General features: G+C 42.6%; 1 protein-coding gene across 1 annotated transcript in view; it reads left to right on the forward strand.

Moving 5' to 3' along the window:
* The first annotated feature begins 477 nt into the window (after positions 1 to 477).
* Positions 478 to 26,895, forward strand: part of Ep300 (E1A binding protein p300) — a 79,394-nt gene continuing 52,976 nt past the window's right edge. Inside the window, exons 1-4 of the mRNA XM_004650338.2 lie at positions 478 to 654; positions 15,515 to 16,152; positions 24,660 to 24,836; positions 25,668 to 25,929. Coding sequence (XP_004650395.1) covers positions 561 to 654; positions 15,515 to 16,152; positions 24,660 to 24,836; positions 25,668 to 25,929 — 1,171 coding nt within the window. The 5' untranslated portion in view covers positions 478 to 560. The remainder of the gene's footprint in view (positions 655 to 15,514; positions 16,153 to 24,659; positions 24,837 to 25,667; positions 25,930 to 26,895) is intronic.

Genomic DNA, 26,895 nt, shown 5'->3' on the forward strand with positions numbered 1-26,895 from the left:
GGTGGGGGCTCAGGCCCGGGAGGGGGCACCGGGAGGGAGGTGAGTGTCTCTCGTCGCCTCCTCCTCTCCCCCCTTCTCGCCCCCGCCTCCTTGTGGCGATGAGAAGGAGGAGGACAGCGCCGAGGAGGAAGAGGCTGATGGCGGCGGCGGCGGCGGAGCGGCGAGAGACCTCGGTCGGGCAGGGGCCGGCGGTGGCGGGCTGCGGACTGCGTCTCTAGGGCCGCGACTCGCCGCAGCCGACGCGCTCGGCGGCCTCGTCGTCGCTGAGCCCTCCTCCGGGCCTGGCCGAGGCCCGGCCCCTCACACTTGCCCCTACCATTTCTAATCGAGCCCGCATCCCTCTCGAGTCACCGCGGCCGGCCGGGCCGGGAGAAAAAGGAACTTCCCCCACCCACACCCCCCCCCTGCTCGGCCTCGGGTGTCGGCGGAGCCCCTCCGAGCCCACCCTCGGGAACGGGGCGGGGACACCCCCCACCCCCCCCACCCCCGAGCTCTGAGAAGAGATTTTCTTCAGGATTCTCGTTTTTTTCCCCTCGCCTGTATCTCCGAAAGAATTAAAAATGGCCGAGAATGTGGTGGAACCGGGGCCGCCTTCAGCCAAGCGGCCTAAACTCTCATCTCCGGCCCTCTCGGCGTCGGCCAGCGACGGCACAGGTTAGTGTCGGGAGTCCGGGGCGTCCACGGTTACCTTCATCTTTCCTGCTCCGTGCACCTCTATTCTTCGCTGTCCCCCCCACACACCCCCCGCTGCCCGTTTCCTCGTTCCTTGCCTCGTAATTAATTTTAAAGGTGTTTGAATGGGTTGGTCGGAGACGTCCAATAGCCCAACCATTTTCTTTGCCTCTTGATAACATTCGTTGCAACACTGTGTCATGTCATATCGATGTATGTTCTGGAATGAGAGCTCGGAAGTGGGAGCTGCGTGGAATGGCCTTTATTGTTGGCCCCCGTGCAGTTTAATTTGCGAAATGCCAGTGCAGTTGTGGGTAAGGGCTTTCATACAGTTTCATACAGTACTTGGAGTTTGTGTGTGTGTGAAAGAGATTTCAGATCTTTATTGTACTTAATTCTGTTTCCTCCACTTTCCTACTTTTAAAGGTTTTTGCTCATTTTGCGCACGAGATTTTATGTTGAGGAATGGGGTGCAGGAAAAATCTTGGTTTATGTGTGTGCCACCCAGGATTTCAAGTTTGACGTGAAGTGTAACAAAATAATTTTATCTTACCTCCTTACGTCTCTGCTTGCTTTAAGAATCAGTATGGGACGCAGTTTATTTTACATCTAATTGTTTGGTTGAGAACAGTATCTCACAGGGTTTTCAAGTGGAAAGAACAGATGCATTTTCTTTGCAATTTGATGTTACTTTCTTACTTGAGAAAGAAAAAGAGGATAAGATTTTCTGGGTTATGTACCAGGAAATCGAGATTAGAATTTGAAAGACTCATAATTGTGAACTTAGAACTTAAAAAGTACATTTTTTTTTTTTGTCCTTTTTGCTCGTCAAACATATTTGGAGACAGATTCCGGTTTACAAGGTTTCTGAATTCTTTTCTTCGCTCAGCCCCTTTGTTAGGAGAAATTCAGGGAGACCTCTTCCTTCCATCATCCCCTTTCCCTGCTTACCTTTAGTTTACTGTTGTTCTAATGGTCACCGGCCTCTTTCCGCTGTCTCAGTTGCTTGAGATGCCAGGATACTGAAAGAAGAATGGCTGCCCATCTGACAGTCCACAAGATGTTCCCCCTTACTACAAGCAGCTCTTTAACTCCCTGCAGGCAGGCTCAACGTCATTCATCCCTCCATCTGCCAGCGAGAAAGCATAATGGAGTTAAATGTCCCCTTCAAGTTTGTGGAGAACTTCTAGAGCATGTTTCTAAGCAGGCTTCATTTTAAAGTGTGAAGATCAAAAATAGCAAATGTTTTTATAAGATGTATGATGAGCCATGAGTTTTAAGATAACCTGCAACAATTGGGAAGTAGGAATCTTGCAGTATTCCCATACCTAAGGATCTAAAACTATCTGCATCAACTTTGATGTTTCTATGGTCTTAGACAATTTTTTAGTTGTCTGTCTTCAAAATTCACATGCTGTTATGTAGTGTATATTCACACACTTGTATTTTTCATTTACTGTAGTGTAATTCAGATTTTCAAATCATCTCTACACATGTATTTGTGTTTAATTCTTTCGTAATGAATATAGGTTTGGCTCTTGTTTTCCTTTTTTGTCTTTGTTTCTCTTTTTTTTTTTTTTGCCCCATCCCCCCCCCCTTTCATTTTTAGAGGTATGGTATCATTCTAGCCAAGGCTGACCTGAAATTCTCTATGTAGTCTCAGGGTGGCCTCAGTCAAACTCATGGTGATAGATACCTCCTACCTCTGCCTCCCAAGTGCTGGGACCAAAGGCATGTGCCACCAGGCCCAGCTTTATATAGTTTTTACATTTAACGTAGCCAATAACTTCAAGTATTGCAGGAAAAACTTGCATATGATCTATTTTAAATCAGTCCTTATTAGAGCAGCTTAATCTTAAAAGTTATGTTCAAATCTTTCTGTTCAGGGGGACTGTTTAGTTCTCCATCTAGTCAATAATGAACTTGACTAACTTAGATAACTTTGGCTAACTTATTCTGATAATGTCTCATTTGGTTAAGCCGCAACTTTTGGTACTTGAAATATCATTAAGTCTTAAATGTGAAAAATCTTGGACACTGAGATTAATGCTCTGCTAGTACTAAGAGTTTATAGTCAAGGCTAATTTTTCCCCTTTTTGGTACTCCAGGATTTATTTTAAAACATGTTAATGTTCTATTTTATAGAGAGAAGGTAAGTGAGTATGGGCATGCCAGGGCCTTCTGCCACTGCAAATGAGCTTCAGGTGGAGGTGTCACTTTGTGCACCTGTCTTTATAAATGTGTACTGGAGAGTTTAGCCCAGGATGTCAAGCTTTGCAAAGGGTCTTTTTAACAGCTGAGCCATCTCTCCAGCCCTCTTGTACAGTTTTTAACTGTACCCACCTGGGGAGGGAAAATGACTGCATTTTTTTTTTTTTTTGGTCATTGCACTTTTTATATTTGTATTTCTCTATTTGCACTTTTTCCATTACAAATTTTGTTTAGTTGGATATGGTTAAGGCAAAATTAGTCACTTGATTAACGAAATGACTTATTTTGTCATACTCTTTCAAGCCTTCAGAAAGGATCACAAAAGCTATTTGTAAAAATTTTCTTGGTAACACTGACTAGATAACTTAGTAATAGGTAAGTTTTGGAAATATTTCTGGGACCTATTTCTTATCATTTGCATTATGGAAGAAGAGATTTTTTTAAAGATTTTATTTTTATTTATTTAGAGATGGGGGGGGAGAGAATGGGCATGCCAGGGCCTGTAGCCACAGCAAATGAACTCCAGACGCATGTGCCCCCTTGGGCATCTAGCTTACCTGGGACCTGGAGAATTGACCGGAGTCCTTAGGCTTTGTAGGAATGCACCTTAACCACTAAGCCATCTCTCCAGCCCAGAAGAGACATTTTGACAATGTTTCATAGGTACTTTAAGAACAAATATGGGGAGGCAGTGACAGTTTTAGAATCTAGATACTCCTGTGGCTCTGCTGTAAGTGTCTTGAATTAGTTTGGGTTTATGTCCCCAAGTCATTCCTCCATCCCCTCATTTAAAGGCATAGAGCAGAGAGTGTATAAAGTGTACTTATACTTGCATTTTGGTCACTATATTTATGAACACTTTAGAAATGTGGTAAGGATAATTTTTGTTACAGTGTGTCACATTGTAGCTCAGACTGGCCATGAACTTGCTACAATCTAGTATCAGCTTCCTGACTGCTGGGCTTATAAACATGAGCCATCATGCCTAGCTGGTAAGAATTAGGGGGGAAAAACTATTTATTTGAGAGGAGGGTCAGATAGAGAATGGATGTGCCAGGGCCTCTAGCTACTGTAAATGAACTACAGACACATGCACCACCATGTGCGTCTAGCTTTCTGTGGGTACTGGAGAATTGAACCTGGGTTATTAAGATTTGTAGGCAAGTGCCTTAACCGCTAAGCCATCTTTCTTGCCCCAATAAGGATATTGTAAAAAAAAAAATTATTTTTTGGTTTTTCGAGGTAGGCTCTCACTCTACCCAGGCTCACCTGGTATGTATGTATGTAGTCTCAGGGTGGCCTAGAACTCAGTTATCCACCTCTGCTTCCCCATTACTGGGATAGGCTGTGTTACTACACCTGGCTTCCAGTAAGAATTTTTTTAAAATTAATTAATTATTGATTTGAGAAAGGCAGAGAGGGTGAGGGGAAAGAGAATGAGTGTGCCAGGGCATACAGCCACTATAAATGAACTCTGGACACATGCGTTCTCTTGTTCACTTGGCTTACATGGGTCCTGGGGAATTGAACCTGGGTCCTTTAGCTTTGCAGGCAAGCACCTTAACCACTAAGCCATCTCTGCAGGCCAAAATATTTTTACTTACTTATTTTTGAGAGAGAATGAGCAAGCCAGGGCGTCCTGCCACTGCAAAGGAACTCCAGACACATGTGCCACCATCTGGCTTACATGGGTACTGGAGAATTGAACCTGGGTCCTTTGGCTTTGCAGGCAAATGCCTTAACTGCTAAGCCATCTCTCTAGACCTCCAATAGGAATTTTTATTTTTTCTTATTTTGGTTTGGTTTTTCAGGATAGGATCTCAATCTAGCCCAGGCTGACCTGGAATTCACTATGTATTTTCTGGGTGACCTTGCACTCAGGGTGATCCTACTACAACTCTGTCTCCCAAGTGCTGGGATTAATGGTGTATGCACTATGCCTGGTACCTTCATTTATTTTTTTAACTTTTTTTAATTTTTAAAAATATTTAAAATTGAGAGAGAAAGCAGTAGAATACCTTTGGCATTTCCCCCCTGCCTCTGTTCTATTTCATGAAAAAGATAAAAAAATAAGAATTGAAAATGCATAGACATATGAAGTGGTTAGATAGGAAAGGGGAGATGTGTAGGCAGAATATTGTAGATAGAAGTGGGAGCATAAAATAATTCTTAAGGATTTACAGAAACAATTCAGGAGTTGCTTTGCCAGCTTATACACTCAATGATGAATGGAAAATAGATGTGATTTTGTGTTTTGGAGTTTTTTTTAATTAAATTTAATTTTTTAAAAATATTTGAGAGAGGGAAGGAGGAGAGAGAGTGAATGGGCACCCCAGGGCTTCTAGCCACTGCAAATGAACTCCAAATGCATGCGTTCACAGGTACTGGGGAATCAAACCGAGGTCCTTTGGCTTTGCAGGCAAGTGCCTTAACTGCTAAGCCATCTCTCCAGCCATGATTTTTTGTTTGTTTGTTTGTTTTTATTTATATGAGAGCGACAGAGAGAGAGAGTACGCACCCTCCAGCCACTGCAAAGGAACTCTAGATGCGTGTGCCCCCTTGTGCATTTGGCTAATGCTGGTTCTGGGGAATCAAGCCTTGAACTGGGGGTCCTTAGGCTTTACAGGCGAGCACTTAAACCTCTAAGCCATCTCTCCAGCCCATGATTTTTCAAAAAAAAATTATTTGAAGGTGATCGTAGCACACACCTTTAATCCCAGCACTCGGGAGATAGAGGTAGGAGGATCTCCAGAATTCAAGGCTACCCTAAGACCACATAATGAATTTACTAGGGGGAGAAAGAGAGAGAGAGAATGGGTGCAGCAGGGCCTCCAGTCACTGCAAACGAACACCAGACACATGTGCCCCGTTGAGCGTCTGGCTTACTTGTGTCCTGGGGAGGATCCTTTGGCTTTGCAGGCAAATGCCTTAACGGGTAAGCCATCTCTCCAGCCCCCCCCTTTTCTTTTCAAAAAGATTGGTCTCTTAGCGGGGCGTGGTGGCAAATGCCTTTAATCCCAGCACTTGGGAAGCAGAGGTAGGAGGATCATGAGTTCAAGGCCACCTTGAGAGTACATAGTCAATTCCAGGTCAGCCTGGGCTAGAGTGAGACCCTAACTCAAAAAAAAAAAAAAAAAAAAGACAAACACAAGATTGGTCTCGGGGAAAGGGAACAACACTGCAAACAAACTGCAGACATAGGCACCTCCTTGTGCATCTGTCTGATGTGCCCATTTCATATCTGCTTCTTTGTCTATCTCCTCTCTTTGTCTTTGTCTTTGTCTTTGTCTGTCTGTCTGTCTGTCTGTCTCTCTCTCTCTCTCTCTCTCTCTCTCTCATAAATAAAATGAAAAGATAAAAACAAAAAAATATGGGTCTCACCTGGCCTTGAACTCTACCCTTGTGCCTCTGCTTCCTGAGAACTAGTATTCTAGGCATATGTCATTAACCTCAGCTAAATTTCTCCTCCCTCCTAGAGTTGTTTTTTTTTTTTAAATCTTTATTTATTTGCAAGCAGAGAGAGAGAAAAAAAAAAAAAGAAGACAGAATGCATGTGTCCTAATCTCTAGATTCTGCAAACAAACTCCAGATGCATGTACTAATTTGTGTATATGCCTTTACATGGAGAATGGACTTGAGAGGTTAGGCTTTGCACGCAAATGCCATAACCATTAAGCCATCTCTCCAGCCCTAGAGTTGATTTTTATGGGGCCTTGGCCATGTTGCCCATTCTGGTCTCAATGCTCAGAGCTTAATTAACCTCCCCATTCAGCCTCCCTAGTGGCTAGTACTATAGATACGCAACCTAGCATGAAGTTAAATTTTTTCAAAAAATATTTATTTACTAGCAGAAAGACACACATACTGAAAGAAAGAATGAGTGCACAAGGGCTTCTAGGTGCTGTAAGCAAACTCCAGGTCCACTTTGTGCACCTGGCTTTATGTTGGTATTCTGGAATATAAACCCTGGGTTGTTAAGCCATCTCTCCAGCTCTGTAGAGCACTCTTTTAATTCCAGCATTTAGGAGGTAGAGGTAGGAAGATCACTGTGAGATCAAGGCCACCCTGAGATTACATAGTGAATTCCAGGTCAGCCTGAGATAGAGTGAAACCCTACCTTGAAAAGCCAAAAAAAAAAGGATGGCTTAGTGGTTAAGGTGCTTGCCTGCTAAGCCTAAGGACCCAGTTTTGATTCCCCAGTACTCACATAAGCCAGATGCACAAGGGGGTTGCATGCATGCATCTGGAGTTAGTTTGTGGGGGCCGGAGGCTCTGGCATGCTCATATCTGCCTCTTTCTCTCCTCTCTCTCTTAAATATATAAATATTTTTTAAAAACAAGAATAGTAAAATTCCAATGTTGAATTTTGTAGAGTTTTTTCATGTAATGATGGTATTTTCCTTCTGAAAAAATCCAAGCCTCTCCCCCACCGCCATTTAAGGACTCACTCTACCCTATGCTGACTTGGAACTTATTCTAGCCCCACACTGGCCTCGAACTCACAGCAGTATACTCCTAACTTGTCTTCCGAGTGCTGAGATTGAAGGCATGTGCCAACACAGCCAGGTTAATCAGAAATAATGTTTCTTAGAGTTAGTAAAATTACTACTGGACAGAAAAAGGGTGAGTGGTTAAGAGACTGGGCTTGGGCATCAAACTATTTTAGATCCCACCCATACTTCTTTGGTTTTTCAAGGTCTCACTCTAGCCCAGGTTGACCTGGAATTTACTATGTAGTTTCAGAGTGCCCTTGAACTCAGGGAGATCCTCCTTCCTCAGCCTCCCAAGTGCTGGGATTAAAGATCCTGCGCACCACATCCCGCTCTCATTTTTATTGTGAAATTTAGGGCCAGTTACTTAACGTGTAACATCCTCACTTGAGTATGCACCATCTAGGATTGTAATGAAGAATAAATGAGAGTTTTCTTCATAAAATGCTTTGGAAACCTAGGTAGAAGAGAAAGGGTGAAGAGAAAGGCACATTTTTACCACATCTACCCAAAGATTAAGATTATTCATTTTAAAAGTATAAGGATATGTAATATGATGTTAAAATAAGAATAAGCCGGGGCTGGAGAGATGCATTAGCAGTTAAGATCAGCAAAGCTAAAGGATCCTGGTTAGATTCTCCAAGACCCATGTAAGCCAGATGCATAGGGTGGTGCATGCCTCTGGAGTTCATTTGCAGTGGCTAGACTCCTGGCGCACTCATGCTTTCCTTCTCCTTCCCTCCCTTCCTCCCTTTCTTCTCCCTTCTATCTCAAGTAAGTAAATTATACACACACACACACACACACACACACACACACACACACACACAGAGATAGGGTAGTGGCACATGCAATTACCAGTACTTGGGAGGTCGAGGCAGAAGGATCACTGAAAATTTCAGATTGAACTCAGCCTCAGCTAACAATGAGCTTGTATCTCAGGGAAAAAAAAATGAGTTTCAGGCTAGCCAGTGAATTCCAAGTCAGTCTGGGCTGGAGAAACTACCATAAAAAAGGAGGGGGGAGGCTAGAGAGATGGCTGAGGTTAAGGCGCTTACCTGCAAAGCCAGCAGATTCGTAGGGACCCACATCAGCCAGATGTACAAAGTGGTGCATGTGTCTAGAGTTCATTTGCAGTGGCTGGAGGCCGGCCCTGGCACACCCATTCTTTCTCTCAAATAATTAAAAACCCAAAAATGAAAAAAGGGAGGGGTTGGGCTGGAGGGATGGCTTAGCAATTAAGGCGTTAAGCAGTAAAGCCAAAGGACCCAGGTCTATTCCTCAGGACCCATGTTTGCCAAATGCTCAAGGGGGCGCACGTCTGGGATACATTTGCAGTGGCTGGAAGCCCTAGCATGGCCATTCTTTCCCTCTTTCTCTGTCAAATAAATAAATAAAATATTTCTGAAAAAAAGGAGGGGCAATAGAAGCAAGTTAAGTCTCAATAATTTTATTTAAAATACTACCATAACACAAACCTTTAATCCCAGCACGATGGGAGGCTGGGGTAGGAGGATCACTGAGTTTGAGGCCAGCTTGGAAATACAGAGTGAGTGCCAGGTCAGCCTGGACTAAAGAGAGATCCTTCCTTGAAAAAAAAAAAAATAGTACCATCTTTGGGGCTGAAGAGATGGCTTATTAAGGCTGCAGAGCCTTAGTACCTGCGTTCAATTTCCCAGTACCCATGTAACACCAGTTGTACAAGGTGGCATGTGTTTCCTTTGCTGTTGCTAAAGAGGTCCTAGTGTGTCCATTCTCTTTCTCCTCCACAAATAAAATTTTAAATACTTTTATTTTCTTAGCTTCTGCTAATCAGTATACTACAGTGTGGCTTCTATTCTCATAACTTCACCAAAACAGATCTCTTACCTAGACTGATTACCACCTGTTGTTTGTGTTTACAACATTCTCATTGGAGCTTGGGACATCTCAACAATGTTCATTATTTTGTTTTCTGATTTTTCAAGGTAGGGTCTTACTTTGGTTCAGGTTGACCTCCTGGAATCCACTACATAGTCTTAGGGTGATCATGAACTCAGTTGTGATCCTCTTACCTCTGCCATCTCAGTGCTGGTATTAAAGGCATGTACCACTATGCCAGGCTTTTTTTTTTTTCTGTTTTGATTGGGGGGGGTATGGTCTTCCTCTAGCCCAGGTTGACCATGTATTCTTAGGGTATCCTTGAATTCACAGCAGTCCTTCTACTTCTGCCTCCCAAGTGGTAGGATTAAAGGTGTGTGTGCCACCACTCCCAGCTAACAACAGTGTCTTTTTGTTTGTTTTTAAGTTTGGAATAGAGAAATAGGCAAGGAGAGAGAGGGAGAAAGAGAGAATGGGCACACCAGGACATCCAGTTGTTGCAAACAGGCTCCAGGTGCATGCCTCCCCTTGTACATCTGGCCTACATGGGTCTTGGGGAATTGAACCTGAATTCTTTGGCTTTTCAGACAAATGCTTCAACTACTAAGCCATCCCTCCAGCCCTTAACTTTTTTTTTTTTTTTTTTTACGGTAGGGTCTCATTCTAGCCCAAGCTGACCTGGAATTCCCTATGGAGTCTCAGGGTAGCCTCGAACTCAAGTACCTCTGCCTCCTGGGTGCTGGGATTAAAGGCATGTGCCACCACGCCCAGCTTCCCTTAACTTTTTTTTTATACCATGATAATTTCCTACCCTCCCTCAACAACCTTCTTGGAACCTAGTATCTCTGGTAAGACCTGCTGAAAACATTGGATTTTACACATTCCATGAAGATCTTTGTGGTTCATTGGTCCTTCAGGAATTCTTCATGGTTCTGTTGGTGGAGCTCTGTCTTTGAACAGCTGTATTCCTAGCTTCACCATGTATTCAAATAAATCTGCCTGTATGGATAGCTGTATTATCTTTCATTTGTTCTTTGCCAGAGACTTGAAGTTCGCCCTGTCTTTATTTTCTCTTAACCCCTATTAGTCTTCGATGCTTCTTACCATTTAATGCTTGTGCTTTCCATTTAGAAGTACAGGCTTTCAAGAAGTAGCCTCCTAACAGCTGGGTGTGGTGGTGCACGCCTTTAATCCCACACACAGGCAGGAGGATCACCATGAGTTTGAGACACCCTGAGAGTACATAGTGAATTCCAAGTCAGCCTGGGCTAGAGTGAGACCCTACCTCAAAGAGAAAAAAAGAAAAGAAAAAAAAAAGTAGCCTCATAACCAGTTTTCTTGGCTCTACTTACCTCTCCATTTCATTCTTTGTTCTACTTGCAGAAATCATCTCAAATAAATGCAGGTTTGCTCATATCAGTTATGCTTAAAAGCTATCAGCAAATAAGTTTTCTTCTCTTGAATTAAAATCCAAAAATATTATGTTGTGGGGTCTCTAGCTTGTTCCTTTTCTTTCTTTCTTTCTTTCTTCTTTTTTTTTTTTTTTTTTTTTTTTTTTTGCTTGTTCTGGGATCAAGCCCTGTATCTTATGCAAGCTAAGGAAGTGATGTATACTAAAATTCCAGCCCAGAGTAGAGCCCACTGTGTTGATCTTCCTACTTTATCCCCCCTGGTAGCTGTGATTTTAATCATGGGCCAACACGTCCAGCTAAATAGCTTCTTACTATGTAGACCAAGTTGCCTTTAAACATGTGGCGATGTCTTCCATGCTGGCGTTGTAGAACATTATAGGAGTGCACCTAGTCTCTGGTTACTGAGTACATGTTGTATGCTTAAATACATGAAGCCACTCAAACCTGTCCTCATGTAATGCAGGTTAAGATAAGGGATGCAGAAGTTAACTTGGACCTCTATTTTTTCTTTTTCCTCGAAGAAAAGCTCCTGAGTGGAGCTTAGAGGCATGAAATTGAGGCTGGTCAGTAAATAAAAACAACTTTTGGCATTTTTATTGAATATCAGGTGGCTATAGCTACTTGGGCTTACATCTGGGTCCTCTATTCTGTTCCACTGATCTACATATCTGTTTTTGTGCCAGTACCACGCTGTTTTTGTTACAATGGCTCTGTAGTATAGGTTAAAATCAGGTATGGTGATACCACCAGCCTTATTTTTGTTGCTCAGTATTATTTTAGATTTTGGAGGTTTTTTGTGATTCCAAATGAATGTTTGGGGAGGTTAGGGTTTTATTCTAACCAATGCTGACTCACTCTCTTTCTCAAGCTAGTCTCCAACTCACCAGGACCCTTCTACCTCTTCCTCCTATGTGCTGGGATTAAAGTCGTGTACCACCATATCTGCTTCTATATATATTTTTGACATTATCTGAAAAAATTAATGTGAATAATACTTTTTTTTAAAAAAGTGTTTTTGGTTTTTCAAGGTAGGGTTTTGCTTTAGCCCCGGTAGTCCCGGAATTCACTATGTAGTCTCAGGATAGCTGCTGCTTGCCTCTGTCTGGAGTGCTGAGATTAAAGGGGTGCATCACTGCACCCATCAAGAATACTACTTTATTTGTGCCAGATATACTACCTGACATATTAAAAGCACCTGAAGTTTGCTCTTAAAAGCCAGTCTGCCTCTAATACTTATTTTTACACTGATGTAAATACTTTTTATATATGTATGTCTATGATATACCTATGAATATTTGCTAAATCCTCATAAAGTTGTAAGATAATCAGGTTGGATAAATGGCTTAGTGGTTAAGGAACTTGCTAGTGAAGTTTTGAGGATCCATGTTGGACTATCCAGTTGCCATGTAAAAAGGTGAGGCAAGTGCAAGGTTGTACATGTCCACTAGGTGGCACAAATGTCTAGAATTAGATTTCTGTAGCTAAGGCTCAGGTGTGCCAATTCTCTCTCTCAAATTAAAAAATATTTTTTTTCCTATTATCCTAATGTGGAAATCACATCGGGTTGGTGATGCTATTTGTATATCAAATCATCTGATTATAATGTTGTTGAGATCTTTAAATTGACAAGTAATTGTATATTTGTTGTGTTTTGAATTAATTTCTGTGGGCTTTTTGGTTGTTCCCCCCTTCCTCCAAGGTAGGGTCTCCCTATATCCTAGACTGACCTTGGAATTGATTGTAGTCTCAGGCTAGCCTTGAACTCAGCAGCCCTCCTACTTCTGCCTCCCAAATGCTGGGATTAAAGGTGTGCACCATGTCCACCTTCTGTTTGTTTTCTGTCACAGTAGTCATATCATCGCTGACAAAGTTTTGTCCACTGTTTTATGCTTTTTTTTTTTTTTGGTATGTATGGTGTGGGTTTGTGTTTCTGTGTATGAGCACACGTGTAGTAGGTAAATAGACATGTGGTGAGGTGGGGATGGGGTCTTCATATTTCCTCTTTACCTTGTTTTTTGAGGCAGGGTCTCATTCCTTGAATTCACTGTCTCAGATTATGTAGGCAGGAAACACTAGGACTCCTCCTGTTCCTACCTCTCTAGCTCTGGGCTTTGAAACACACCACCATGTCCAGCTTTTTATGTGGTAGTGGGGATCAGGTCCTTAATGCTTTAAGCACTTCACCAACTGAGCCCCTTTGCATTTTTTAAATGTATTTATTTATTATTTATGGGGGGTAGAGGGAAAGAATGAATTATTTGTGAGGGGGGGAGAGGGAAAAAGAGTAGGGTCGGGCTGATATATTCTTTTTTAAAAAAAAAATTGGCACCTTTTATCCCAGCACTTGGGAGGCAGAGGTAGGAGGATGACCATGAGTTCCAGGCCAGTCTGAGACTATATAGTGAATTCCAGGTCAGCCTGGGCTAGAGCAAAATCCTACCACACATACACAAAAAAATTATTTGACAGAAAGAGGCCAATAGAATGAGTGGGCCAGGGCCTCTAGCCACTGTGAACAAATTCCAGAAGCATTTTCCACCTTGTATATCTGGCTCATATGGGTACTGGAGATCAAATTTGGGTCCTTAGGCTTCGCAGGCAAGTGTCTTAACCCTTAAGCCATTAATCCAGCCGTGTTACAGTATTTTCAAAATCTTTTCATTCTGAACTTAGTTTGTGTATATGCTTCTAATGAACTGCCCTGGAGTAGCCCTATTTAATTGTATATCTTTGGTCTTTTTTAAAATTTTATTTTAAAAAATGTTTCATGTATTTGCAAGCAGAAAGAAACACAAACACAGAGAAAGAGAGAGGGAGAAAGAAATAGGAAAAAAAGAAAGAGGAAGAGGGTTGTACCAGGTCCTGTATCCATAGCAAACAAACTCCAGGTGCATGTGCAACTCTGTGCATCTGGCTTTACATGGGCGTGGGGAATTGAACCAGGATCGTTAGGCTTTGTAGGCAAGCACTTCAAGTACTGAGCCATCTCTCCAGCCCACCACTTGCCTTCTTAAAACTATTCAACCGAGAGAAGATACTGCCACCAAGGGACTAGTGTGGTTGGGGTGATTATCACACATGAGGCTATGGCTCAACTTCTTCATAGGGAGCAGAGCACCTATACCTACCTTAGTGTTTCTGTGCTGGCACTAAAAGCATGCACCACCATGCCAAACTCTTTTGTATTTTTGTTAAATTAATTAATTAATTAATTTGTTGGTTTTTCGAGGTAGGGTTTCACTCTAGCTCAGGCTGACCTGGAATTTACTATGTAGTCTCAGGGTGGCCTCGAACTCAATACTCCTACCTCTGCCTCCCTAGTGCTGGGATTAAAGGCGTGCACCACCCACGCCTGGCCAATTTTATTTTTTTAAGACGTAAGGAAGACTTTATTAGAGTAAGAGAAGGAAAGAGGAGAAAATAGAGCGCTCTTGCCATGTGGAAGGTAGGAAGGAGTTGAGAGTGCATGTGTCCATGTGGCAACAGGGGCCTCTTCCTATCTGTGCCCAGATGGGCTTACCAATTGAGGACATGGGTGTTCAGGACAGATGAATAGCTGAAAGAAAGCTGGGTTATTGTTTTGTTTTTCGAGGTAGGGTCTTTATTTAGCCCAGGCTGACCTGGAATTCACTCTGTAATCTGAGGGTGGCCTTGAATTCACAGTGACCTTCCTACTTTGTGTCCTTAATGGTGGTATGAAAGTCATTTGCCCCCACTCCTGCCTTTTTTGTCTTTTGAGTCTGGGTTTTAGATCAGAGGATTACAAATCCTTAGTTATCAGTCTTTGCCTCCTACCTTGTTTGACACAAGTCCCTTTTTTTGGTTTACTGTTGCTTACATCAAGCTAATTGGTCCATGAGCCTCCAGAATTCATCATTATTGTAATAGTTAGGGTTTTTTTTTTGTTTTGTTTTTTGAGGTAGGGTCTCTAACTCAGACTGACTTGGATCTCACTCTGTAGTCAGTCCCAGGCTGGTCTCAAACTCACAATGATCTTCCTACCTTTCCCTCCAAAGGGCTGAGATTAAAGGTATGTGTCACCATGCCCAGCTGAGTTCATTAATTGTAGTTTTTTTTTTTAAATTTCTGCACATGTACACATATTAGGTTTTTTTAAATGACACAACTGAATGAACACATACACACACATCTTTACGTGGGTATTGGGACTTGAGCCCGAGCTAGCCAGTGGCTGTCTCCCCAGCCAGAGCTTTTTAAATCTTTACAATTACACATACTTGGATACCATATCTGGCTTTATGTGGAGTCTTGAGGAACCATAATCAGGTCATTAGGTTTGCAGTGCAAGCACTTATCCCCACTGAGCCATCTCTCCAGCCCTTCGTAACTCTTTTGTATAGTTACCGAGACTAACTTTTAGTAACTCCAGTAGTGATATTGTACTACCATTTTTTAAAAAATTTATTTATTTGAGAGAGACAGACAGAATAGGTGCACCAGGGCCTCCAGCCACACTGTAAACAAACTCCACTCATATACGCCACCTTGTGAATCTGGCTTATGTGGGTCCTGGGGAATCGAACCGAGGTCCTTTGGCTTTGTAGGCAAATGCCTTCATGGCTAAGCCATGCTTCCAGCCCTATACTATTAACATTTATTCTTTTTCTCTTGGTTTCATTTTGGGCACAATTCTAAAGCGTTTTAATCTGCTTATTTAACCATAAGTATTCCTCTCTTTTAAGTACATAGCTTTTATTGTGATATAAAAAACTGCAAAACAGAAAATATGTTGTGTTCTTTGGAATGAGGTTTGGAAATAAACATTACTAGATGCTTACTAAGAATCTTGAAAGCTTCTGATTTTGCTTGTGTCAACCTTTAACCTTTATCTTTCCTATTTATTTTTAGATTTTGGCTCTCTGTTTGACCTGGAGCATGACTTACCAGATGAACTAATCAACTCTACAGAATTGGGACTAACTAATGGTGGTGATATTAGTCAACTGCAGACAAGTCTTGGCATCGTACAAGATGCAGCTTCTAAACACAAACAGCTGTCAGAGTTGCTACGGTCTGGTAGTTCCCCTAACCTCAATATGGGGGTTGGTGGCCCAGGCCAAGTTATGGCCAGCCAGGCCCAACAGAACAGCCCTGGACTAGGTTTGATTAATAGCATGGTCAAAAGCCCAATGGCACAGACAGGCTTGACGTCTCCCAACATGGGAATGGGCACTGGTGGACCAAATCAGGGCCCCACACAGTCTGCAACAGGTATGATGAATAGTCCAGTGAATCAGCCTGCCATGGGAATGAACACAGGGATGAATGCTGGCATGAATCCTGGAATGTTGACTGCAGGCAATGGACAAGGGATAATGCCGAATCAAGTCATGAACGGTTCAATTGGAGCAGGCCGGGGCCGATCGAATATGCAGTACCCAAACCCAGGCATGGGAAATGCTGGAAACTTACTGACAGAGCCACTGCAGCAGGGCTCTCCTCAGATGGGAGGACAAACAGCATTGAGAGGCCCCCAGCCTCTTAAGGTGAGAGTTGTTTTGTACAGTCAGTATCCATTGAGGGAAGGCTTTGAGATCATATTTTGTGTGGTATATAAGTTTATATATGTGGGGACTCATTTGTGTATGCATGTTTGTGCAGTTGTGTGGAGGCCAGAAGTTGTCACTGGGTGTCTTCCTCAAATACTCTCAACCTAACTTTTTTTTTTTTTTTAATTTTTATTTATTTATTTGAGAGCGACAGACACAGATAGAGGGAGAGAGAGAGAATGGGCGCGCCAGGGCTTCCAGCCTCTGCAAACGAACTCCAGACGCGTGCGCCCCCTTGTGCATCTGGCTAACGTGGGACCTGGGGAACCGAGCCTCGAACCGGGGTCCTTAGGCTTCATAGGCAAGCGCTTAACCGCCAAGCCATCTCTCCAGCCCCTCAACCTAACTTTTTAAAAAAAAATTTGTTTATTTATTAGAGACACAGGGCCTTTGGCCACTGCACTGCAAATGAACTGAAATGTGCCACCATGTGCATCTGGCTTATGTGTGACCTAAAGAATCAAACCAGGGTCCATAGGTTTTGCAGAGAAGTCTCTCTCCAGTCCCCACCTCACTTAAAAAAAATTTTACTTGAGCAATAGCAATGCAGATAGAGAATGTGCATGCAAGGGCCTCTTATGCATCTGGCTTAGGTGGGTACTGAAGAATTAAACTTAGGTCCTTAGGTTTCTCAGGCAAATGGCTTAAGCCAATCTTTCCAGCCCTCCACCTTTTTTTGGGGGGGGTGGGCATCAAAGGCTCTCATTGAAGATGGAGCTTGACTAGACTGGATAGCAGATACTTTTATTGACTGGACCATCTCTTGAGTGTCTCTCAATTTTTTTCTTTTTGATTTTTTTCACAAATATTTTATTTTTATTTATTTATTTGAGAGAGAGACAGACAGAAAGAATGGGCATACCAGAGCCTCCAGCCACTGCAAACAAACTGCAGAGGTCTTCATCACCTTGTGCATCTGGTTATGTGGGACCTGGAGAATTGAACATGGGTCCTTAGGCTTTGCAGGCAAATGCCTTAACCACTCAACCATCTTTGTCAGCCCCTTGGTTTTTATTTTATTTTATTTTGAGGTAGACTCTAGTCCAGGCTGACTTGGAATTCACTATGTAGTCTTAGGGTGGGCTTGAACTCACAAGGATTCTCCTACTTCTGCCTCCTGAGTGCTGGGATTAAAGACATGCACCACCACACCTGAGTTTTTCTCTCTTGTGTTTTTGAGGTAGGGTCTCACTCTATCTCAGGCTGACATGGAATTCACTATTGAGTCTCAGCATGGCCTTGAACTCAAAGCATTACTCCTACTTTTGCCTCCTAAGTGCTGGCATTAAAGGCATATACCACCATGCTTGGCTCTTTTTTTTTTTTTTCCTCCTAAGGTATGGTCTTGCTCTAGCCCAGGCTGACCTGGAATTAGTCTCAGGCTGGCCTCAAACTAATAGCAGTCCATCTGCCCCAGCCTAGGATTAAAGGTGTGCATGACCATGCGCAGCTTTCATTTGTCTTTTTACTGTTCTGTATCTTAGTGTACCTATCTCATTGCTTCTACCAAGATAGATGACACACAAGTTTCTAGAGAGTCTGTGTCTCCACCTCTTATCATGCCATAGGTGGAATCCTGTGGGTCTGAGTCCAGGTCATGGTTGCAAAACAGGTCATTTACCATGGAGCCATCTCCTCTAGCCTCCATCTGTCTCATATGTGTGTGTTGGGGGAAACAAACAAGGATTTTATTGGGGGCAGGAGCTCAGTCCTTGGTGCCTGCCTTTCACAAGGCGGCCAGAACAGCTTCATGGATTCCCCACCCACTTTGTGTTGAACTTGAGCTCGCACGTATCCTTGGACATCTTGAGCAGCTCCGTGACAGCTCGTATGTCCAGGACAAACTTGGTGTGCTTGATCAGGTGGCTGTGCCTTAGGCTCTGTCTTGGTTTGCTCACATTCATCTTCAAATTTGGCTCTTGTTGAGGTCCTTGGCTAAGGGGCGACGCAGAGCCATGGCTGCTATGGCAGCTGAGGGGCAAAAGGACCCATCTCTTTTGTTTATTTGCAAGCGTAAGGAGATGGAAGAGAGATGGACATTATGGGCCTCCATCCTTTTCAAATGAACTCCAGATACATGTACCCCTTTGTGCATCTGGTTTTATTTTACATGCTACTGGGAAATTGAGCCCATCTCCAAGCCCAGACTTTTTATTGTTGTTGCTTTTTTAATTTTAGAGAGGGAGAATTGGCATGACAGGGCCTCAGTCACTGCAATCAAACTCCAGATGCTTGCACCACGTAGAGGGCTTTTGTGACCTTGCGCTTGTCTCACCCCTGTGCATCTAGCTAACATGGGATCTGGAGAATAGAACATGGGTTGGGTTCTTAGGCTTGATAGGCATACACTTTAAAACCACCAAGCCAACTCTCCAGCCCGGAATTTAACATTTTGAAAAACTATTTATTTTGGAGAGACACGAAGAAAGAATAGATATGCCAAGCCTCTAGTCATTGCAGATGAACTCTAATGCATGTGCCACTATGTTGTGCACCTGTCCTATGTGAGATGGTTCTGGGCAATTGAACCTGGATCCTTAGGCTGTGCAGGCAAGCACCTTAGCCATTAAGCCATTCTCCAACCCAAAATAAAAATTTATTTTTACAAACTCAGAAAAGAAAACAGGCATGGTGGTGCCTGCCTTTAATCCCAGCAGTCAGGAGGCAGAGGTAGGAGGATCGCTATGAGTTCAAGACCACCTTGAGACTACATAGTGAGTACCAGGTCAGCCTGGACTAGAGTGAGACCCTACCTTGAAAAACCAAAAGTAAACAAATAAAAGCAATGAAATGGGTCAGGGAGCTGACTTAGTGGAGAAAGCCCTTGATGCACAAGCTTGAATATCAGAGTTCAGATTCTCAGAAGTCACATGGCCAGATAGGCAAGAGAACATCTGTGTAATCCTAGTGCATTTGTGGCAAAGGGAAGCTAGTAGTCCAGCAGTGAGTAACACGACTTGACTCCCAACAAGGTAGAAAGTGAGGATCAATATCTGAGTGGTCCTTTGATCTCCATACGTGTATCACACAGACAACAAAACTAAAACAAAATTGGTGATTTTTTCAAATACTTTACTTATTCATTTGCATGGAAGAGAGAATGAATGAATGATTTGGGTAAACCAGGGCATCTACACTGCAAATAAACTCCTGAGATTACAGACAGGTATGTGCCACCATGTCTGGTTTGAGAGTCTTTGATTATTAAGTTTCAGGTCTTATTTTGTAGTTTTACATGGGGGGGGGGACCCCAACATCCTCTGCTGGTTATTTCCTATGCTTATGTTACCTGAATCCAGATTTATATCCAGATTTGATTTTAACTTAGTGCTTAAAGAAAACTCCTTGGAAACAAGGATGTACTTCTTAGTGGGAGATTGTGTGTTTAGCATGCACAAGACCCTGGAATCAATCCCGAACACTCCTCAAATACCCTAAATAAAACTGAGCTTTAGTCATTCAAATGAGCATTGGCTTTAGGATTAAATTTTCTGCCATTTCCTCCAAGGTAGGAGTATATGTTAATGTGATTTGGGGGGGGCGGAGGGGGTTAGTTGTGAAGTCCTGAAGTAAGAGTATGTATTGCACCTTTGTTTTAGAACTATAGTAGCATCAGTAAACAAGGATTTCCAACGTGGAATTCACTATGTAGTCTCAGGGTGGCCTTGACCTCTCAGAGATCCTCTTAACTCTTCCTCCAGAGTGCTGGGATTAAAGGCATATGCCACCATGCATGGCATGTTAATTTTTTAAAAAGGGAGGAAGAGGCAGGTAGAAAGAATGGGCTCGCAGGGCTTCTGGCCACTGACATGAACTCCAGACACATACACCACCTTCTATAACTACCTTACATAGGTACTGGGAACTCGAACTCCGGTTCTTAGGCTTTGCAGGCAAGCATTTTAACTGCTAATCCATCTCTCCCGCCAGGCCAGTTTTTTTTTTCAAGGCAGAATCTCACTCTAGCTCAGGTTGACCTGGAATACACTATGTAGTCTCAGGGTGGCCTTGAACTCATAGTGATCCTCCTATCTCTGCTTCCCGAGTGCTGGGCTTAAAAGCATGTGACAAAATGCCTAGTTAGTATTGTATCCCTTTGTCAGGCTGCTACCATTCAGTATATTTTGTGCTCTGCTTTTTACTTTGCTTATTTTTAGTTATTTTGCAATTTGACATCCAATCTTGATATAGTCCTGGGTACCCTCAAACTCATCCTTCTGTCTCAGCCTCCTGAGTTTGTCGTAGTTTCACATAATTGTGTGTTTGTTATTGTGCTTCCAAATGTTTTGCCTCAAAATAGCCTCTGTATATCATAGGTGTTTAATACATGTCAAGGCCATTTTTTTAGCAAAGAAAGAACAGTGCCCTGTGGGCCTTTCTTCTTTCCAGCTGCCCAGAACTGCCTGTGGCTTCCTGGTTCTTGGTCTTTCAGTTTAGGTGGAGGGCATCTGAGATGGTGAGTAATTGGACATTTTGAAAACGTTATCAGTAGAGAACAAAACAAAATGAAGTAACTGTAGTGTAGCAGAAATGTAACACAGTATATTTCTATCCTGTTTGTATTAGTTGGAGGAGTAGGAGAAAGGAAGGGTAGTGAGGAACATAGGAAGATGACAATCAGGGGTCCTTTTTCAGAGTAACTTAAATGGTGAGGAATAAATTACTACTAGCCAACGAGCAGTCATTGGGAGTTTATAAATTTGAGATCATAGTTTATTATACTGTGAGTTTAGAATTTTAGGAAATGTTAGGATTGACAGAACAATCGGGAACTGGTTGAAATTTGGTCACTTGTGGCAGGCTAAGCAGTGTCAATGCAGTCTTGAAACACCAGATCATATTGGGCTATGTATGAATAAAGACATGCTTACTAACAGGGACCAAGGCATTACAGATTGCTGCATTTATTTACTCAAGTAAGGAATTTGTTTATTTTAGCTTTTTGAGGTAGGGTCTTGCTACTAAACAAAGGGGTTTTTTTGTTGTTTGTTTGGGGTTTTTTTTGTTTGTTTTTCGAGGGAGGGTCTCACTAGTTCAGGCTGACCTGGAATTCACTATGTAGTCTCAGGGTGGCCTTGAACTCATGGTGATCCTCCTACCTCTGTCTCCCAAGTACTGGGATTAAAGGCGTGTGCCACCGCTCCCAGCTGCTTCTTTTTTTTTTTTTTTTTTTTTTGAGGTAGAGTTTCACTGTAGCTCAGGGTGACCTGGAATTAATTCACTCTGTAGTCTCAGCCTCGAACTCATGGCTATCCTTCCTGAGTAGTAGGATTAAAGGCCTGGTGGAATTTTGAACCATTTTGAACACTTGCTATTTCTAGTTGGAGTTGATTGTGGAAAGAGTGATTTCTAATGTTATATTTAGGACATGAAGTTGACCTAAGTTGTTTAAAATAAAAATAAAAATGCTTGCTTGCTTTTAGAGAGAATCTTATTAGGTTGCCTAGGCTAATATTGAATTTATCCTGTAGAGCCTTCTGAGTTAAGGGATTACAGGAGTGTAGCCAGGTATAGCCTGGTTATAATTATTTATGTAGTTAGATTAATGGAGAAATTTTTCACTAATAGATTTTTGTTTTTGTTTTGATTTTTCAAGGTAGGGTCTCACTTTAGTCCAGGCTGAGCTAGAATTCAGTATGTAGTCTCTGGGTGGCCTTGAACTCATGGCAGTCCTCCTACCTCTATCTGCAAAGTGCTGGGATTAAATAAAGGCATGCAGTAACATGCCCAGGTGTTCTTATTGTTGACAAGGTTTCCAGTAATTCTGACTGGCCTGGAACATATTGCAAACTATCTGTCTTAGCTGTAGTGCTGAGATTAAAGGTGTGCACCACCATGGCTGGGTTAACTTTTGTGTGTGTATGTGTGTGTGTATGGTTTTTGTATTACTACTATTATTGGTTTTAAAGGTAAGGTCGTGCTGTAACTCAGGTTACCCTAGAGTTCAGTATTTAGTCTCAGGGTGGCCTTGAGCTCACAATAATCAATCCCCCTACTTTGGCCTCCCAAGTTCTGGGATGAAAGGCATGTGCCACTACATCTGAAATTTTTTTTTTTTATTCTATTAATGTTTTTTTTAAGTAATCCAGGATGGGTCTTTAGATCTTGTTAAAAGCAGCCACGTCCATTGACTGCACTCAAAAGCAGTATTTGCTCCTCTAGCATATCCGTACCCACTTTATCATCTTCAACTACACACTGTATCTGAAGTTTTTTAATTCCATATCCCACTGGAACCAATTTCGAGGAGCCGCAGACCAAGCCATCTCTTGAATGCTTGTGACACATTCCTCTAATTTTGCCATGACACCTGACTTTTTTGTTTTTTTTTTAAATTTTTTATTTATTTGAGAGCAACAGACACAGAGAGAAAGACAGGTAGAGGGAGAGGGAGAGAATGGGCGCGCCAGGGCTTCCAGCCTCTGCAAACAAACTCCACACGCATGCGCCCTCTTGTGCATCTGGCTAATGTGGGACCTGGGGAACTGAGCCTCAAACCGGGGTCCTTAGGCTTCACAGGCAAGCGCTTAACCACTAAGCCATCTCTCCAGCCCATACCTGACTTTTTTTCAATATATGTTTTACTTATTTATATATATAGGCAGGAGCCTTAACTGCTGAACCATTTCTCCAACCTCCCTACCTCATAGCTATTTTTTTTCTTTATTGACAACTTACATAATTATAGACAATGAACCATGACAATCCTTTCCTTACTTTTCCCTTCCCAACTCCACTCCCCATCATATCCCCTTAACCTCTCAATCAAGTCTTTTATTTTATTTATTTATTTTTGTTTTTTGAGTTAGGGTTTCACTTCAGCTCAGGCTCACCTGGAATTCAGTATGTATGTAGTCCAGGGTGGCCTTGACCTCATGGCGATCCTTGTACCTCTGCCTCCCAAGTGCTGGGATTAAATGTGTGTGCCACCAAGCCTGGCTTTCTCTTTTATTTTGTAGTTATCATTTCCTCCTATGAAGATTGTTTTATGTAGGGTAGTACAAGGCATTGAGAGGCCATGGGCATCCAGGCCATTTTGTTTTTAGAAGAGGTCATTGTAAGGACACCTACCCTTCCTTTGGCTGTGTCCACCACTTCTTCCACCATGGACTCTGAGCCTTGGAAGGTGTGATAGAGATGTTTCAGTGCTGAGCATGTCTCTGTCACTTCTTCTTAGCACTGTGGTGCCTTCTGAGTCTTCCCAGAGGTCACTGCCATTTAAAAGAGAAGCTTCTTTAACCAAAATGAGAGTAGCATTAACATAGGGTTATGAACATTAAGGGAAGTGCTCCAGTTCAGTTAGAGAGATTGTTTTCCCCCATAACATACATGCCACTATTTCATCTATTAGCTTATTTGGATGGATGGCACAACTTAAGGCTTGCAGTGTCCACCGTTGTTTATCTCCACTGATGACTTCCTCTCTCACCCATGGAGCTGCATACAACCTTGCCTTTTCCAGCTTTCTGTCAGCTAGTCTTCATGGAGGAGGTTTTCAGCTCAGTTCCAGCAGGATTTCTCAGTGACCTTGTTGGAGCCCAAACATGTGGAGTCTTCAGCAGTAGGGACTTACTATCTATTACTGGCGGAAAACGCATAACTTTTTTTTGTTTTTGTTTTTCAAGGATTGGTCTCATTCTAGACCAGGCTGACCTGGAATTTACTATGTAGTCCCAAGGTGGCCTAGAACTCATGGTGATTCGCCTACCTCTGCCTCCCAGGTGCTGGCCTTTATTAAAGGTGTGCGCCACATTGCCCATCGAGCATGCTTTTAAAGTCAGTTTAGTTTCTAATATGAGCAGAGGATTTCTTTTAAGATTGGTGTAGAGAGTGCATCAAGAGCTGGGTATGGTGACTCATTCCTTTAATCCCAGTGCTAGAGAGAATGTTGCAGTTAGTAGGTTCAATTGCTGGCAGAAAACATCCGACCAAGAGCTGTTTGTGGGGGAAGGAAGGGACTTATTTTGCCTAACAGACTCAAGGGGAAGGTCCATGAGGGCAGGAGGAAACAGTGGCATAGACACAGGGTGGACATAACCTCCTGGCCAACATCACATGGACAACACGCAACACGCAACAGGAGAGTGCCAAACACTGGCAAGGGGAAGTGGCTATAGCACTCATAAACCTATCCCCAACAATTCACTGTCTCCAGGAGGCTTTAATTCCCAAGTTACCCTTGGTTAGGACCTATCTTTCAGAACACTTAAGTTTATGGGGGACACTTGAAACAAACAACCACACAGATAGAAGGGGGTCACTGTAAGTTTCAGGTCACCCTGAAACAACATTGAATTCCAGGTCAACCTGGGCCTAGAATAAGATCTTAATTCAAATCTTGCTGCCTCCCCCCTCCTTAAGAAAAAGTGATAGAAGAAAGGGGATAGTTATGTCTTAGTAATATGGGGAATGAAGTTTAACTTACATTTGTTTCTTACTTTTAGATGGGAATGATGAACAATCCCAATCCTTATGGTTCACCTTATACTCAGAATTCTGGACAGCCAATGGGAGCCAGTGGGTTAGGTCTTCAAATTCAAACAAAGACTGTACTACCAAATAGCTTATCTCCATTTGCAGTGGACAAGAAGGGAGTTTCTGGTGGAGGAATGCCCAGCATGGTAAGTACTTAGACTGACATTTGAACAGAAGAATTCTGTTATTCTTTGGTACCTTCTGTTGTGTTGTATAGAGGAGGCTAAAGATGCATGATGCTATTGGTATACCAAGTAACTTTCTCATAAATTACTAAGGCCAGGCTTGGTGGCACATGCCTTTAATCCCAGCACTCAGGAGGCAGAGGTAGGAGGATTGCCAAGAAGTTTGGGGCCACCCTTGAGACTAGTTAGTGAATTCCAGGTTAGCCTGGGTTAGAGGAAGAGCCTACCTCAGAAAAACAAAAACAAAAAATTAACCTAAGGCCCCATACATGCAGGGCAGACACTCTATACATTCAGTAACTACAGTTAGGTGTTTGTGACATTGGTATTATTTTTTTCGTTTCTGATAGGTTCTTTTGTAGTCCTGTAGCCCAGGCTGTCTTGGAACATCCTTTATACCCAAGAATGACCTTGTACTTGTTATTCTCTTGCTTCCAACTCCTAAGTGCTAGGTTACAGGCATGTGTGTCACAATACAGTTCCTTTTCTTTGAGAGTCAGGGTCTCATAAATATATTGGCCTCAGGCTCATCATTTACCTCTCAAATGCTATGATAAGAATATACCTTGTTATCATTGGTGTATTTCTCTGTACGTTGTATGGACTGTATTACTTGATAATGCTGTCCTTTCTTACATTTGAGCTTCGTAGTGGTAGATGACACCGTTTGTTCTTTGCCTCTTTTCCTCATTGAAAAATTGGGTCCAATAATAAGTTTCATTTGGAAATATTAAGGTCCCTATTTACCACACAGTGTAACATTGTTAAATGTATCTTTTTTGTGTTCTTCAGGGCCAACAGCCTCCCACACAGGTGCAACAGCAAGGCTTGGTGACTCCAGTTGGTCAGGGGATGGGTTCTGGAGCACATACTGCAGACCCAGAGAAGCGTAAGCTCATCCAGCAGCAGCTTGTTCTCCTCTTGCATGCTCACAAGTGCCAGCGACGGGAGCAGGCCAACGGGGAAGTGAGGCAGTGCAACCTGCCCCACTGTCGTACCATGAAAAATGTCTTAAATCATATGACACACTGCCAATCAGGCAAGTCTTGCCAAGGTGAGTAGCCCATAGGGTGTGTATTTAGTACCTTGGTTAGTGTGGATTGTGGTTGTATTAAGGCTGTATAGATGCTTAAAGTCATATGCATTAAATTTGTGTGATTGTTTTCTATATCTTTGGGGGAGAAGTCATGGAAACTGAACCAAGGCCTTGTACATGGAAAGCAATCATCCTAGCACTGAGATAGCCCATGTATCATTTATATACCTCAGTAAACTTCAAAGTAATATTTCTTTTTTGGTTGTTGTTGTCCATTTATTTATTTATTTATCTATTTATTTGAGAGCGACAGGCACAGAGAAAGAGGCAGATAGAGAAAATGGGACCTCCAAGGCCTCTAGCCACTGTAAACGAACTCCAGACGCATGCGCCCCCTTGTACATCTGGCTAATGTAGGTCCTGGGGAATCCAGCCTGGAACCGGGATTCTTAGGCTTCACAGGGCAATCGCTTAAGTGCTAAGCCTTCTCTCCAGCCCTCTTTTTAAATTTTTATTTTATTTTATTTTATTTATTTGAGCGAAGGAACAAAGCAGACACACACAGAGGAAGAGAGAATGGGCACTCCAGGGCCACCAGCCACTGCAAAGGAGCTCTGGACACATGCGCCACCTTGTGGATGTGGCTTACATGGGAATTAAACCGAGGTCCTTTGGCTTTGCAGGCAAACGACTTAACTGCTAAGCCATCTCTTTTTATTTCTTCTACTTTTTTTTTTTTTTTTTAAATCAAACTAGGGTCTCAATCTAGCCCAGGCTGTCCTGGAATTCACTGTGTAGTCTCAGGCTGGCCTTGAACTCAAAGCAATCCTACTACCTTTGCCTTCCAAGTTCTGTGATTAAAGGTGTCCACTACCATGCCCAGGAATATTTCATTTTCTGTATATAATGTAAGTTTATCAACCTTAGTGAAGGAGATATCAGATACATGTTTGAACACAGGGAGAGACTGCTGCACTGCACTTT

This window comes from Jaculus jaculus, chromosome 6 (genome assembly GCF_020740685.1).
Source record: "Jaculus jaculus isolate mJacJac1 chromosome 6, mJacJac1.mat.Y.cur, whole genome shotgun sequence".
Classification (NCBI taxonomy): domain Eukaryota; kingdom Metazoa; phylum Chordata; class Mammalia; order Rodentia; family Dipodidae; genus Jaculus; species Jaculus jaculus.